Source organism: Megalops cyprinoides, chromosome 8 (genome assembly GCF_013368585.1).
Source record: "Megalops cyprinoides isolate fMegCyp1 chromosome 8, fMegCyp1.pri, whole genome shotgun sequence".
Classification (NCBI taxonomy): Eukaryota; Metazoa; Chordata; class Actinopteri; order Elopiformes; family Megalopidae; genus Megalops; species Megalops cyprinoides.
Window position 1 is genome coordinate 7,878,619 of NC_050590.1, and position 15,768 is coordinate 7,894,386.

The 15,768-nt window shown below is 43.5% G+C and overlaps 1 protein-coding gene across 1 annotated transcript; it reads left to right on the forward strand.

The window, feature by feature from the left end:
* The first annotated feature begins 987 nt into the window (after positions 1-987).
* Positions 988-8,917, forward strand: ppcdc (phosphopantothenoylcysteine decarboxylase). The gene is made up of 5 exons (XM_036535342.1): positions 988-1,196; positions 3,842-3,937; positions 4,339-4,467; positions 4,661-4,829; positions 8,641-8,917. Exons 1-5 carry the CDS (start codon positions 1,050-1,052, stop codon positions 8,718-8,720), a joined length of 621 nt encoding a protein of 206 aa, XP_036391235.1. The 5' UTR covers positions 988-1,049; the 3' UTR covers positions 8,721-8,917.
* Positions 8,918-15,768: the final 6,851 nt, after the last annotated feature.

A 15,768-nucleotide genomic window follows, 5' to 3' on the forward strand; every position in this document is an offset into this window, starting at 1 on the left:
GGTAGATCACTTGGAAATTAAATAACCTTACCGCATACCCCTTTATTAAAAGATATAATTCCAGCGGTTTTTGAAATTCCCACACCATAAAATATATCTAATTCAACCATAATGTCCTCTGTATAGCAGCAATTTAGTTATTTAATAGCTGAACAGTTAAGGTCTCGTGTTATTATTTTAATAACAGTGCACATTTCAAGCGAATTCTTTCAATGAACTTCGCACACCGCTAGCAAGCATTTTTGTCGTTGGTGTAAACATTCTTCAGTCCAACTGGGTTTTTGTACAATAATCTTCTAGTTTCTTCTGGTCAAGGAGACATTCTCTTGTAATTTAAAAGGTTCGCTATGTCATGATGTTACAAACTCTGAAGCACCCTGGTTGCTATAGCCAGAGAATGGAGCATGCATTTTTTCTCCGCTGTCATTGAAGGCTTTCAATTGCAGCGTCTGACCGGGGAAGGAGCTGGTTTAATTTTCTACAGTTTTGGTTAAGACTAGCTAAAGATTCTGGACGTTTATAGGGGATTTGGTGTAGCTATATTTATTATGTTAGTATACGGTACAAAGCTACGATTAAAAACTAATATGATTTGCTAATCGAGTACTTATTCACCTCATATTCAATCCATGTCATGTGAATCTATTGCCCTTGCTTTTTCCGTTAACGTGTTATTGCCGAAAAAATCCATGAAGTCTCAATGCAATGCACATAGCCATTAATTTTAGCCATATTTTCCATTACACGTGTTAATCAGCCCACCTGGACGCACGCTGGTTCATTGATGTCTGGGAATTTGGAAAACGCCCTGTATTATGGGCACCGTGAATGTGATGAGACATCTTAAAGACGTAAAGATCAGTTAATCAGCGCTGAATTTGCGGCCGCGCAAAGCCGCGTACCGCTTAAGAAATCAACCTACCAAACACAACTCGCAAACTAAAATTTCCTTCATTGTGATTTGATAATCGTCTCCTTCAGCTAGCGTGGATGCTTCCTTGTCTCCTGCCGTGCAACCAAACTATAGCTAGCTATGCAGTTAGCCAGGCATGCAGCAAGATGCAGAAGCAACTTGCTCTACATTTGATTCCGCGGCTTCTTCCAATTCACATTTTCGGATTCTTGTTGGTGTAACTGGTAGTGTAGCAGCATTAAAATTGCCTTTGTTGACCACCCGACTCCTTGAATTACCCGGGGTGAGTAACTAGCTAGCTAACAGTGTGATTTTCCTTTCGTTACCATTGCGATAATCTGGCTGGCTAGTCAGCTAGCTTTCAAACTAATGGTATTTATATGCTAATAGTCGAGAGACTAACAAGAGATCCCTTCTCGAGTAACGTTGGCGTCAGCAGGAAACACATTGGCATGGGTAATTAGCTAACTGTGTTATGATTAATGACCGGATTGTCCGATGACACATTTTGCTTGCTAGCAAGCTTGCGGAGCTGTACTGTGTAGCCGAGGTCGCATGGCGCAGTGTAGCTGGTGTTATTTTATCGGTGCATCATTCGTTTGAAAACGTGCGCAAGAATGTGTGCAGTGTGCGACCTCCCGTTGCCTACAAGCCGTTAAACAGTGACGTTTAAGTTTTTTAGCTGCCTAAGAGACGATGCAGGAGACTGTTTTTGTAGTTCCTCTAATGTACCACAAGAGGGAGGCAAATACCACCTTAACGCAGAGTCGTGCATAATGTTGTTGGCAAACAATGGCAATTTATTCCTCCTCTGCAAATAACGTAAGCGAGAATGTTATGCGTAGTAAGTTTCCCTGTGGTTCACATAATTAGCAGTGTGTCACTGTCTTCAGATAATAGTGAATAAAGTTAGTGCTATCGTACATGTAATGGATTATTTTTATTTATGGGGGGGGGGGGCGGAAAGACGTCTGTGTTGCAAATGAATTGTTGAATTAAAACCTATACACTTGTTGAACCAGGCGGAAACATGAATGTGGTCTGGCACCGTCGTTTGAATTCACCTCCTAATATAATTAAATACATAAAACGAGATTCAGATTTTTTTTAGTGAAACAAGTTTTGCTAAAATGAATTTTAAAAATAAGAGTACAGTAAGGATTTAGACTAGTATGTACTGTCCCAAGAGCTGTAACGTAATAATAGTGAATTTTTAGAGATTTTCAACAGGTCCTAGTCAATGATTTAACTCAATCCTATGCTTACTGTTTTAGGCATTTCCTCCCCTCATTTCGGCAACTGCTGGGGTTCTGAGGGTATGTGGAATAATAAAAAAAAGGAACTTGCGCAAATTTCTAATGCCAAGTTAAGGACACATTGTGACTACTCTGGGCCTACACCTGCATGGCTTACTGCCACATAGTTTGCCTCTCACCAGAAAGGAAAGCTGAATGAGTGAACTGTTGCAGGAAGAGCAAGCAGTGTGGGTTAACTAGTAGAAACAAATGAATATACAAGAGTCTTGTTCTAGTTGACGTGTCTAATATAAGATGAAGCTTGTTCTCATTGATCTCTAAACTGGAACACCACATAAACATTTAAAATTTCCTCCAGTTAAAAAAATGCCAGTTGCTGGTTTTTGTTAGTTTTTTTTTTCCCCCCACACAGACTCTTTTTCTATTAAAATATGAAAAAAGGTTTTCATATACGTTTGCAGATGTGGAAAGGTTGAAGGTATGATCTGTAGTTGTTTGTTTACTGTGATAAGGAATCTTTCATTCATTGCAATGTCTGCCGCACGATCACAGCCGTGATCGTCTTGCCTGCTTTGCTTGCATTTGCTTTTTGAATTTGTTTGACGGAGTGCAGGTTAGCCAGTTTATAGTGGATGACAGATTAATTGTGCTTGGATTTCCATGTATGAAAAGTGACATGCAGAGAGCTGAGAGATAATCACCAAAGCTGGTTACGTAGGCAAAGTGCGCTAAGATCAGAACACGGAAGAGTGATCTGAACTTCCTGTCGTTAAAATAGTTTTATTTGGCTAACTGCACAGGTTCATGCGTTTTTGACTCTTGGCCTTCTTTGCTAATTTTTTTAGATGTGACAAATTCCTGCATTTTCCTTGCTGCAGACAGTGGCATCCTTTTGAAGGGATTTAATATGAAATCAAATGCTGCTTCCTGAATTTTTGCCTTATGATGGAATATTGGGACACGCCATGTATTTCCAGCAAAAATATTGTAGTATTTTGCTATATAGTAATGTATTAACACAGGTTGTGCACAAGCAATTACTTTTCCTCTAAAACAGATTAATTGTCAATGTAAATGTGTTCAAATTGTATTAATTTGTAATAGCTGGTGAATTCTGTGCTGGGGATCAGGTATTCCAAATTATTGTATGTGATTTCAGTGCACAGAAGATAAACATTCTGTTTTGATTTAAAAACGGTTGAGTGAAACCATGGTAACATATCACCTTGATGAATGTGTGGTAGGGCAGAAACGTTGGCAATGGCATCAATAAAAAAAAAAAACAGAGGTTACTGTGGCTGTTAAGAGTGTGAAGTTCAATTTAAAAGTGAGCTGTGAGCGCACTGATGTGCATTGTCTGTTGTGTTATTATAGGGAAAATAAACTTTCGGGGGTGGCAGTATAGCATAGTGGTTAAATAGCAGGACTTGGACCCGAAAGGTTGCCAGTTTGATTCCCCACGGGGGCACAGCTGTTGTACCCTTGGGAAAGGTACTTAACCCACAATTGCTTCAATATACAGGGGTAACATTGTAAAAACCTTTAATTGATGTAAGTCGCTCTGGATAAAAGTGTCTGCTAAATCCCAGTAATGTAATGTTTACATGAGTAGAGAGGGTGATCTTAAATTTCATATGACCTATGGCTAATGTGGGTGAGTTGTCTGTTCCAGGTGGAGGTCAGAGTGGTTACCACTGAGCATGCCACCCACTTCTACAACCCTGCAGAGGTACCAGTCAGAATCTACAGTGACAAAGATGAGTGGGAGGTGCGTGAGTAACAAGAAATATGTGCAGTCTGTTCACTAGATTCAGTCACGGAGAACTAAGTGGTAGTACATGACCCTCCGTAAGGGCCACCCAGTCCGTAAGGGCCACACAAAATTACATGAAGCTGCAGCTTCGGTCACTGAGACCTACAGTAGTATTTGGAGCAGTCTTTGTATGACTTGATAGATTGATTCCTCATTCCAGGGGCATGTCAAATAACAGATTATATAAAGATGGCATTTTAGAAACACGAGCTTGCTTCTTCTTTCACTTGACGAAAGTCTTCTTGTCCCTGTACGATAAGGACAGTAACAAAGCTGTGAGGTCAGTGTTTCACCCACAGATGGAAAATGACCCCCCCCCCCCAGATGGTAATGTTAACACTGTGCCTCTCCTGCAGTTTTGGAAGCAACGCTCTGACCCTGTGTTGCACATCGAGCTGAGACGCTGGGCCGACCTGCTGCTCATTGCTCCCTTGGACGCCAACACCCTGGGCAAAATTGCCAGCGGAATTTGTGACAATCTCCTAGTAAGAATCCTTTGCAACCACAGGCTTATGTTTTGTGTCCTGGCTTAGAGGAACATTGCTGGCCACAACTCTGAATACTCAGTCTTTCATTCATTGGCAGTTATTTATTGGTTCTCGTACTGCGGTGTGCTTTTTGTATATTAGCATGTCCTGCACTGGCGTTTCTTGCCTTTCCCCTGTCTGCTGTCAACAGACTTGCGTGGTGCGCGCCTGGGAACAGAATCGCCCCCTGCTCTTCTGTCCCGCAATGAACACGGCCATGTGGCAACACCCTATCACTGCCAAGCAAGTGGCCATCCTCAAGGAGTTTGGCTACATCGAGGTCCCCTGCATCGCCAAGAAGTTAGTCTGTGGAGATGAAGGTGTGTGGTGACGGCCTACAGCCACTGTAGTCAGAAAGTATTGCTTAGTGCTCTCTGAATGAGCACAATTTTTTTTTTTTTGTAAAAAAAAAAAAAAAAAAGAGGAAGATATTTTTACAGCAGCCACCACCTAACTGGGACACCCATAGCAATAAATTGACCTCCAGTTGGAGACAGCTTTCTCAAGTGGTTTTTATTTGTTTGGTGAGGAGCGTTGTTAAAAACAGAGGAACACATGAGGAAGGGCAGAGTACTTTATGTCAGTTGAAACTGGAAGGGACAAAACTGGGATCAGTTGACTGATTTATCTCAGCTTTTTAGTGTTTTGTCCTTCTCCAGTCAATTCCTGAGTCATGACAGAGAAGGTAAAACGGGTGTCGTTGCCCCTCGGGGAGAAAGTTCAGATTGTGGAGGAGCTGGAATCCACCGGCGTCTCTCAGACTATCGTGGCCAAGAAGTTCGGCGTGTCGACCTCGCAGGTGTCGCGTATCATGAGGGACAAAGCCAGACTCCTGCTGCAGAGAGAGAGGAACTACAACCAGCATCGAAAGCGTCAGAGATTCGCCAAAGAGAAGCACATCGACCACAAGCTCCTCCTGTGGGCACGGCAGCAGCTAGCCGAGGGTATCCGTGTCTCGTGCGCTACGCTGAAGCAGAGGGCTACAGAGCTGGCGGAGGCGGAGGGAACCGCCTTCACACCCTCCGACAGCTGGATCACTCGGTGGCGGGACCGGCACAACATCACCAACAGAAGGAGGAAGGCCAAGGACCCCGGGCGCGCGAATTCCCCGGCGCCCGTGGACTGGAAGGGCACCGTCCTGCGGCACATCCTCGAGTCCTTTGCTCCGAGGGACATCTTCAGCGCGCACGAATGCGGGCTGTGGTTTAGGGCAGTCCCCGAGAAGCACTGTACAGGCCAGGAGCCGACCAGCCGGACCCCCAGCAACAGAATCACCGCTCTGCTGTGCGCCAACATGGCAGGCACCGAGAGACAGCCGCTGTTAATCGTCGGCAACAACAGGCACCCTCGCTGCTTCCCCAGGAACCACGAGCATCTTCCCGTCAGGTACGCCAGCGACACCTCGTCAGCGATGACCTCCCAGATCTTCCAGCAGTGGCTGCAGAGGTGGGACAGGTCTCTCCGCTGCAGCGAGCGGCGGGTGTGTCTTCTCGTTAGCCACTCCCCCGCCCACCAGTCCGGCATTCCGCTGTCGAACATTCAGATCCGCTTCCTGCCCTCCAGCTCGTCCACCGTGATGCAGCCCATGGCGATGGGCGTGTCCAGGATCTGGAAGGCGCACTATCGCAGCCGGCTGTACAGTCGCGTCGCCGCCGCCCTGCAGGTGGAACCGGGGCGGACAGCCGAGGACGTAGCCAGGAACGTGTCGCTGCTCGATGCCCTTTACCTGGCCGACGAGGCGTGGAACTCGGTCGGCTCTGTGACTGTCGCCGACTGCTTCCACCAGGGCGTGTTCTGCAGAGACGAGGCGGCGGAGGTGTCCGAGGACACCGAGTCGCTGGCAGGGGTGCCGGTTCCTGAAGGGCTGACTGCCGAAGAATTTGAGCGGTACGTTGACGTGGACGTGGCGTTGGACGCCGTTGGCTCCGTCAGCCAGCAGAGGCAGGCGGAGAGCGTACGTGGGCTCCAGGTGGTCAAAGTCGAAGCGTCGGACGAGGACAGCGAGGATGACGTGGCCCCGGAGCCGCTCACTCTCCCAAAGCAGGTGCAGATGGTGGCACAGCTGAGGCAGCTGGTACAGGAGCATGCCATGCATTCAGCTCTGCCCCTGCTGTGGATGGTCGAGGCCCAGGTTCATTCCAACGTGTCCCAGGCACGGGTCGGGCACGCTGGCCTCACCTAGCCCCCACACATCCTCTTCACTTCCATCAGCCAATTCCAGCATTAGGACATTTTTTCCTCCAAGCACAATATTGTTCTTCCTATCAGCTGATTTGGTTCGTTTTTACAACATTCCAATAGAATTCCAATAGAATCCAAACAATGGGTAGGTGGGTGTTGAAAGGTCAAAATAAATTTTATGCATTTTTAGATTGTAGTTTTATTCTAATAAATGGTACATATATTTCATAAAATGTGTTCCAGAGTCCTTCCTTTGATGACAGGTGCTGTTTTTTTTTTTTTTTTTTGTTTAGTTTTATAATGGTGTCCCAGTCAGGAGATGGACTGTATTGTGGTAATCTTGTGAAACTGTCGTGGTTACCCTTCAGATAGTTGAGATAAAAGTGTTTGCACGTGAGCATTTAAAATGTGCTAATATTTTAACTCACTATTGAAAACAAATCACTTCCTATGTCGCATATACTGGTGCTCTCCCTCCTGCTCTTCATTGCAATGTCTAAAAGTAGAACTGGTGCTATGTAGGGGGGGGTGGAAATTTTACTATGTCACAGATACGGTCCTGAATTTATTAGGAGTATGAAAATTAAAAACCTTGTCCCGCCAGGTGGGAAGAAAGGCTTCATTGACCTCCTTCACAGTAGAAATTAATAGCTTTTTAAATCCTATAGTAGACCCTCCCTTTACTGTTTGTCTGTCAGAATTATCAGTAAATATGTTTTTGGTGTAACTTTGGTGTTATGATGTATTTGTTTCTCTTCATTCGAAATGTACTTCCTTAGTATGCTGTAAATTCATAAACGGAAATCTCAAAAGTGTGAAAAAGGAGGAGTACGCTTGACGTTTAATAGACCCAGGACATGTTATGGCAAGGACGTTAAGATAATTTCTGGCATATCACCCAAGACGTAAACTATCTATTCCTTTTTAATGTATTTGTCACTTTTGACATCTTAGTCATTTTTAAAATTGTTTAACCCTTCCTGTTACAGGCTTTCATCTGATAAGGGCCACTCTGTCAAGTGTGAGCAGGTGTTCAGACGCAGCAATAATGTTACATTTCATTAATTAAGTTAGGTCCACACAGCCTAGTCCTAGTCATCGATATTGCAAGACTTAATGCCAGTACCGTGTAATATGAACCATATTTCAGTGCATGTTTAATTGGTTGATGAAGAGATGGTCTTATCGGGGAAGTAAGCGCCCACTCTCCTGAGGGAGTCTACGGAAAACCCAAGGGCTTTAAGAGTGATGTTTGACTTGTAGAGTCTCGTTCCTCCCTGTTCCATCTGGTAAAATGATACCGGGGGAAATCTTATCATTTAATTGCTCAGTGAAGTGAGTGGCCATAGCAGATGACGTCAAGCCTTAACAACAAGGTGCATGTAGGTTGATTCCTCCATGTAAGCGGTTATCAATTAATTATCAGCCTGTTATATTTTAGAAGGGGCGCGCTTGGAAACCAAAAACATTATTTAATGGTGAAATTTGGATTTTTGTATTTATTGATTGAATGTCCACATTTTGTTTATCTTAAGGTAAAAGCTCCTTCAGGTGTTTGCTAAAGTACAGCAAGGCAAACCAGCCTTAATTTTTTGGTCTTCTAATATGAACAAGGCCCAGAATGAGTAAGAGTGTTAAAAGAAGTGTTATTTTTTAAAATCCTTACAAAGGGTTTAGTGGTCCTGTTGCTTAATTTAAAAATGTGTGAAGTGCAATGAAATGTGTCAGCTGCTGAAACTGTTGATTTAAAATTGAGGACAAGTTCGTTAAATCCAGGCAAATGTCTGGAAACACTGTGTGTTAACTTCCAGATTTGACTGTGTTCAGTTTATTCAAAACCAGCACCGGTCCTTGTTCAGAATTTCACGGGTGTGAAAGGTCAGTTGATGTCTCCTGCCTGTCTCCTTGCCATAAAGGTGCGTCTCAACTCGGCCCTTTGTCTCCTCACAGGTAAAGGTGCCATGGCAGAGGTCTCGACAATTGTAGACATTGTGAGAGAATACCTTCCAAAGCCCTCTGTGACATCATAGAATAAAGGCATGAAGGAAAGTGGGCTGTGGACTGCATGACCTGGTGTGGGAGGACATTGACCTTTTCAGCAAGTAACTGTGTTTGAGGAAGTGGTTGTAATGGCAGACTTTGTCCTTCGGGTGATCTGTTGTGCTGGATTTCCTGGTTGATGTTTTCAGAAATGTCTTTTGTCAGTTGTTCAATTAAACCTATTCAACCCACGATTTTTACAGCAGTTGTGCTGATCTGTTTTCATTGTGTTGTGGCTCAAAGTGATGTTTTGCGCACTATTTGATCTAATTAATTTGATCTAAATATTAGTTACTGTGGTGGTGATTATTATAATGAGTATTATTGTTTATAAATAATTTTATCAGTAACAAACAGCTTCACGATTTGCTTTACTGCACAACACGTTTCGTTTGATGCATTGTTTTCATGTACAATAGTTAAGGGATCTAATGAAGCTACATTACATTGTTTGCTTACCAGCTCCCTCAACGTTAGCGACTTGCTATACATTCAAACACACACATTTACTAAATGATTTCAGGTTAAGTGTCTTGCTGAAGTCTACAGCAGTGCCCCACAGCGGCGTTCAAGCCCGTCACGTGTAGGGCTCTTCAACTCTGTCGGGTACCGCTCAAAGATTCCACTTTTACTGTCGTAACTGGCGTATCTGTCGCGCCTTCTTCCAAGTACGGTCTCCACCCTCACCTGCGCACCTTTTAGAGCATGTTAAAAAAAAAATACATTCTCTCTGGTGCAGCTCTAACGTCTAAGGATGCGTGTACGTGTCCTGCACGCACTTCCTCATGAGAGCACAAATGGTCTACGAGCAGAAAGAGCTGTAGGGAAATACGACATATACATGAAAATGAAATATTTTTGAAAATGCACAGTAGGGAATATGCGTCGACTTAAAGTCACATTCTCAAATGTGTATTCTATCTCATACTGACGTCCGTCATACATTTTGATAGTAAGTAACCACTATGCCACACTGCCCAACTACAAAAGAGCGCACAGAGCATCTGATGCATCCCGGTAAAGCAAAAATGTAGTTACCAAATTAATCAGAATGACACTATGCTAATTGCACTTTTAATGGTCAAATGAATAAGAGAGTCAAGGTTAAATTATAAAACATTTTTATTGCCCAAATCGCTGAAACATTTGAACTTTGGCATACCATGAGCATTAAACTTCAGAGGGAACCTCCAAAAACCAAATTTATACTAGTGCATTAACGCACGTCAAATATTACATTGCACATCAGGTTTCATTATTGGATATTACATGCATGAGCAATGGATAGTCATACTTAATATCCCAGCTCTCTTAACTTGATTATTCACTCAATTAGGTCATGTTCACATGTACACATTTCCTTTGAAGGGAAATGCACTTAGGTGTTTTGTCTTCAATCTAAATTCTACAGCCTGCCACTTAAACGGTGGCGGTTTTAGAATCAAGTGGCAGTCTGTAGAATTTAAATTACTGTCATTTAGGAGATGCTCTTATCCGGGGCATTTTCATAGGTTACAGTTTTTTAACATGTTATCCTTTTATACAATATGTATATTTACTGAGGCAATTCTGGGTTAAATACCTTACCCAAGGGTATAGCAGTAGTGCCCCAGTAGGGAATTGAACTGGCAGTCTTTCAGTTACTAGTCCTGCTCTATGCCACTATGCTACACTTTCCACTAGTCTGATTAGAAACCAAAACTACGAATGATTTGAGATGCTAGGCCTGGATGAATTTCATAATATAAGTGTGCTTATAATAATAATGTTTTCTTGAAGAGTGTCCTTAGTTTACTTATGAAGTGTTTGTGACCTTTGGGGTGAGTCCATGTGTGAGTGCCCACCCATAAAGTGCTCACACCCTTTGAGGCATGAACTTATGTTTAGTCACAGTGTCATTAAGTGGGTCATTAGGACAATGTCATGTAAAACAGGACCGGATAGTGTTGCCGTGTGAAAGCTGCATAGGATAGATACGCAGCACATATAAGCTCACGGCTGACTGCATGTTATTGCTTGCAGCTGCACGGTGTGTGCTTGGAGTGCTCCTTCCAATCAGAGAAATAAATGTTGTGTGACGGGACTCTGCCTCGTGTCATTGTTGAGCAGAATTTCCTAAATGAGAGGAGGAAATAATGCTAATACAGTCGGTGCTTTTGTCGGGTATCAGATTCAGAGTGCGTGGTGCATGGTATCCCTAAACCACAAGAACCTGGCAAAACCATCAGAGTAGTTTACAATTACATATTTTGGGATATCATGTCACACAACTTACGGTGGAAGTATGTAAACCTTTTGATTGGTGTTGCAAATGTTTGATGGTCCGGCTGTCAGATGAGGCTGTCAGAAATTATGCCTGTGGCTTCAAAGATGCATCAGCTGCTTTCCAAAGTCATGCAGAGAAGTAATAACAAACTTCTATTACTTGCTGACCTATGTTTTTACCACAAGTTTTAGTTATCATGGAAGCTGTGCTGTTCCCTCTCAGACAGGAAATCAGGGGGACATGATAATAAAGGTGACATCAAGTTACAGGGTTGCCAATATATTGTATTTATTGGGCAACACACTGTGAAAATGTCAAGCTTGTCACGAATAGGCTTGTATGCGGTTAGTGCTAAGGGAAAACGGTCCAGTGTGACCGAGTTAAAATAAAGCCAAGCTGATCGTGACCGCATGAGCCACCCATGCTGCTGAAAACCCACAGCCTGTTTTGTTTGCTGTGGATTTCTCTTTTCTGTTTTCAGTTTATCTTGGAATCTGCTGCATTGTGTGGCTTAGGGTCAGAAGCCTGTGAATGGTGCGACAGGGAGTGAAGCACAGCCTCTCTGTCGGTGTTTATCAACAGGCAGCAGCAGGGGCAACACAGATAAACCCAGCAAGAAGGGGAGGCCCCTGGGTGCAAGCCATCTGTTACAGCAGGAGCAGCATTTCTACTGGGAACTAGGGTGTTTCCTGGGGCTTCCTGGTGTTTCTGTATGGATGTAAGGTTAAGTTTATTTGTTGTGGCTGATTTTAAATCTGATAGTTCAAAACCTTAAGATTTTATCCCCCCCCCCCCCCCCCCCCCCCCTTCATCAAAACGGACAGAACTACTGTCAGAGAGATCTCCTCAAACCTAATTTGCTTAAAAATAACACAAAACTTTTCCGCATGATCAAGTACCTCAAAGTACCACGGGGGTATGGTGACAATCATGAGAGCTGAACTGTCTGTGGTGTGTTTTTTATTGTCGAGGATGCCTTAAAGCTATGCAGAGTCTCCTGACCAAAGAATGACGTCAGTTTAATAATGCATTGTGTTTTTTTTTGCTTTCACATATTTTGATATTGATATCAGCGTTGCCTAACAAAATAATCTCCATAGAGCTTTCCAGGGGGACAAAAAGAGCACAAATGGGCTCTTTTTACACCTCCCCACAGCCTTCACACAGCTGCTAAGATTGAACAGGTCAAGTGACAGGTTAACAGGCTGTAGAAGCCCCTGGTGCAAAAACCTCTGAATAGCAAAAATATTTGTTTTTTTTACCCCCACACTCACGCGCTTTCCTGGTTATGACTGCCCTGTCATGGCTGCCCAGATACCTTGGCCTGTTATCGCTGTGCTGAAGCTTCAGAAACCTGCATGCGCTCTGACTGATGGATATTTTATCTGTCAAAGTCTGAGTCTTAAATACAAATGAAGAATAGTGGTGATTATTTAGTGATCATTATATTAATAGACTGATTAGTTTGGTAGAAGTAGTATGCACAGTGTATAATGTGACTGTGTAGTTTTTAGGCTGCTCACAGAGTTGTGACCTGTGGCCAACATTCCAAGAGATGCTGCTATGTTGAACTAATCATGCACACAGGCATACAGACAGTGAGTACGTGGCACAAGGCCGTCCCAACGGAAAGGCCTATGATTTTGAGCACTCATATAACTGTAGTTCAGTACTAGGTTAGTCACTCCATATTTAACCATGTGGGAATGCATATGTTACAACACAACCAAGATATCTTAGATCTTGAAGCTTCTTATATTAAAAGTTTTATTCTTGGGTGATATAGGGATTCTCTACCCGGTGGGACTTTCTCCCACTCTGGCTCCCATGTCAATGTTTGTGACAAAGAGGAGTTGGGTCAGTGTGTACTCCCTTATCCATCGAGGACACCCTTTGAAGCAATGTTTTTCCAATTAGGCGCCAGACTCTAGATGATACAAGGTCAGGTATAATCAGCTTAGGTCATCAGTTTCCCTCTCTTTAGGATGGTATAAGATATTCTTTGTGCAGCAGAGTTCCAGTGCGTGTCCGAGTCGAGTGCGTGTGTTCGTGTGTCTGCGTCATCCACCTGCAGCAGACTGGATCGTGAGGATGAGTGTGTAAGGCGTAAGACTCTAAGTGAGACTTAGTGCGTGTACCGACCATCGCGTGTGAAGCCTTGCTCTATTGAAGACCATCAATAAACCTGTTTCTACCTCTCCTTCAACCACGGTCCAGACTGAAGTTCTTTGTGTAACAGTTTATTAGTTAGCCTGCGAGAGCATCAATTCACCGAAAGCCAACACAAAAGACATACTTTCCTGTTTCTTTGAATACATGTAAAATGGCATATGAATGGAGACATTTTCAGATAAACAGATACAGAAGGGATTGCTTTATGTTGTAAAATGTATTGAATTGCCTTTTGAAATGGATCGAATATTTCTTTCTACAGCTGAGCTGAAAATTAAACAACATGGAGCTTAATATGCAGTATCCTGCATTTCTCACAGAGAATTTTCAGTATTTTCTCATGAAGAGTACACAACAAAAAAAGTGGTTGTTGGTAATAGCAGCAACAATATTAACAACAACCACAATAAATAAATTCTGTGCCTTTTGTCTCGACACAGATATCTAGTCATTTGCTTTACGTGGCTTGCAGTAGCCACTGCTGTATAATATCGAATTTGGTTTGCAAAGCTCCTCAGGTGTTACTGCAGAGGTGGTTGCTCTGTGTGGCATCCTCTGTTTGGATCTGCTGTTGCACAGTTGGCTGCTGTCTGCTGCCTTGTCCTCTTGCTATTGGCTGCTCATGCTGTAAGGAGAGAGGAGTATTACATCAGGGAGACAGTGGAAAGTAATGACATCAGCGGTCAAATAATACAGCGAAGGTGTTCCCTGCACGGAAGGTGTGGCTGTTTGGGAAATACTGCCATAGCCAGCTGTTCTGTGGAAGGGCTTGGCATCCACGGACGGGGGGGGGAGCGCGGGGATGGGGGGGGGGGGTTGTTAATGATCATGTAGAGGAGGACACAACATACAAAAGCAATGCATGAACCCACATAAAATAAACGACATTGAACGGAGGGGCATAAACAACATGGAGTCTGAGGAGGCACGTCTCGTCTGAGAGCCCTGCAGAAAATGAAGCGTTCATGTTTGATTCACTTCCTCTGCCTCATCTTATCCCCCCAACCCTTCACCCCCCCCCCCCCCCCACCACCTCCCCCCACAAGGTTGGGCCTGTCCCTAGTCCCCAGCCGCCTGTCTCAGGTGGCGGGTGGAGGGCAGGCAGAGGCGGCTGCTGATGTAACACCGCGGCGGAGTGAACTCATGGAGGATCACACTGGCACCAGGGGGAAAGCTGAGGATGGGTTTCATCATATCCCTGCCCTGCCAAGAGAGCCCCTGCTCTGCTCATACAATCAACATGAGGGTTATCTCTGCTCTTATCTCACAACCCTTGTGCACACCTTTGAAGGGCGCCTGGGGACGCACACTGGAAAAAAAAAGATCACTAGTTTACCCTCCATTTTTCATTTATGGTGCATGAAAAGAGATTATATGCACATACTCATGCATGCTCACACTCATGTTTCATGTACATGTGTAATTGGATCTTGAAATAAATTTGAAGGATTCTGGAAAAAAAAAAACCCAGTATGTATTACTTGAATGTGTTTAGAAAACGGAATGTGTTTAGTCGGACATACCAAGCCCATGGCCCTACTAAACTGATGCAATCTATGTCTAAGCAATCACTTTCCCTGGGTTTTTAGGTTTTTAGTTCTCACCAAGCAGAACTCCCTGAGGAAACCCCTAGAGCACCGTGTTAGGAAAAGCTGAGTAAATATTTGATTTGTAAAAACAAATACCTCTTAATAACACATTTTTATGTTCTTATTTACACTCCTGTCAGTCTTATCCTTGTGATTCTGTAATCAAATGCCATCAAACCTTTAATTAAACAAGGAAGGTGCAAATGAAACCACAGTGGCTTCAGCTTGCTAGTTGGGAGGGTATTATTTTCGCTTTGTTTTCAAGACTGTGCCTTAGTCAGGTGCAGGTCTGTGAATTTTTCCCACCTCGTCTTGGTGGAGATAACGTCTAAACTACGCAGATTGCTTCTTGAATCCCTCTTTAGTTTCAAAAACAAGGGCTATCTCTTTGCTCGTTCTTTAATCCACAGTATTTCAGAAGACATATGCACCTTTCACACAATCAAGACAGCAAATGTGCTGACAAATGGAATGCAGTGAGCGTTGATGATAGAGTTTATCGCGAAGAGAAGCAATGTTTAACTCCCCTTTGGAAATTCAGCACAAGCTGATTTTTAAAGTCATGGGAAAGTGATAAGGGCTTTTCTTAACAAGTGTTGTTATTCTTCGAACGCACCAAAACAGAACCAAAAGGTCTGTGTTTGCACAGCTCGGTGAGAAGAACATCCCTCCGTTCGTGAGCGTAACTAAATCCTAACTAAAACTCAATCTCTCAGGGCAATAAAATAGAACTGCATGTCGTTATAGCACTAAGAAGGTGTGTTTTTACTCTAGTCGTAATTGTTAACAGCCCAATTGAAGTTTTGTCTCAATCACAATTTTTCTCCTTTGCAGTTGTAATCAGAGTATTTATTGCAGTGTCTGAAAAGATGTGCTTTCGTACTGGACACTTCCTGCCCGCTCCATTAACAGAGTACAAAGACCGTTGGAAGTTATCTGGATTTCAAGGTTGTGGCCTAAGATGACACACTTTAATGCATTTTGTTTCTGTTCCAGTGTGGCCTGTGAGTT

Excerpts from the sequence above, each read along its gene's own strand:
- ppcdc (XM_036535342.1), top strand. The coding sequence starts at position 1,050 with ATGCAGCAAGATGCAGAAGCAACTTGCTCTACATTTGATTCCGCGGCT. Across the intron at positions 4,468-4,660 it reads GAATTTGTGACAATCTCCTA|ACTTGCGTGGTGCGCGCCTG; the intron begins GTAAGAATCCTT and ends TGCTGTCAACAG. Across the intron at positions 4,830-8,640 it reads GTTAGTCTGTGGAGATGAAG|GTAAAGGTGCCATGGCAGAG; the intron begins GTGTGTGGTGAC and ends GTCTCCTCACAG.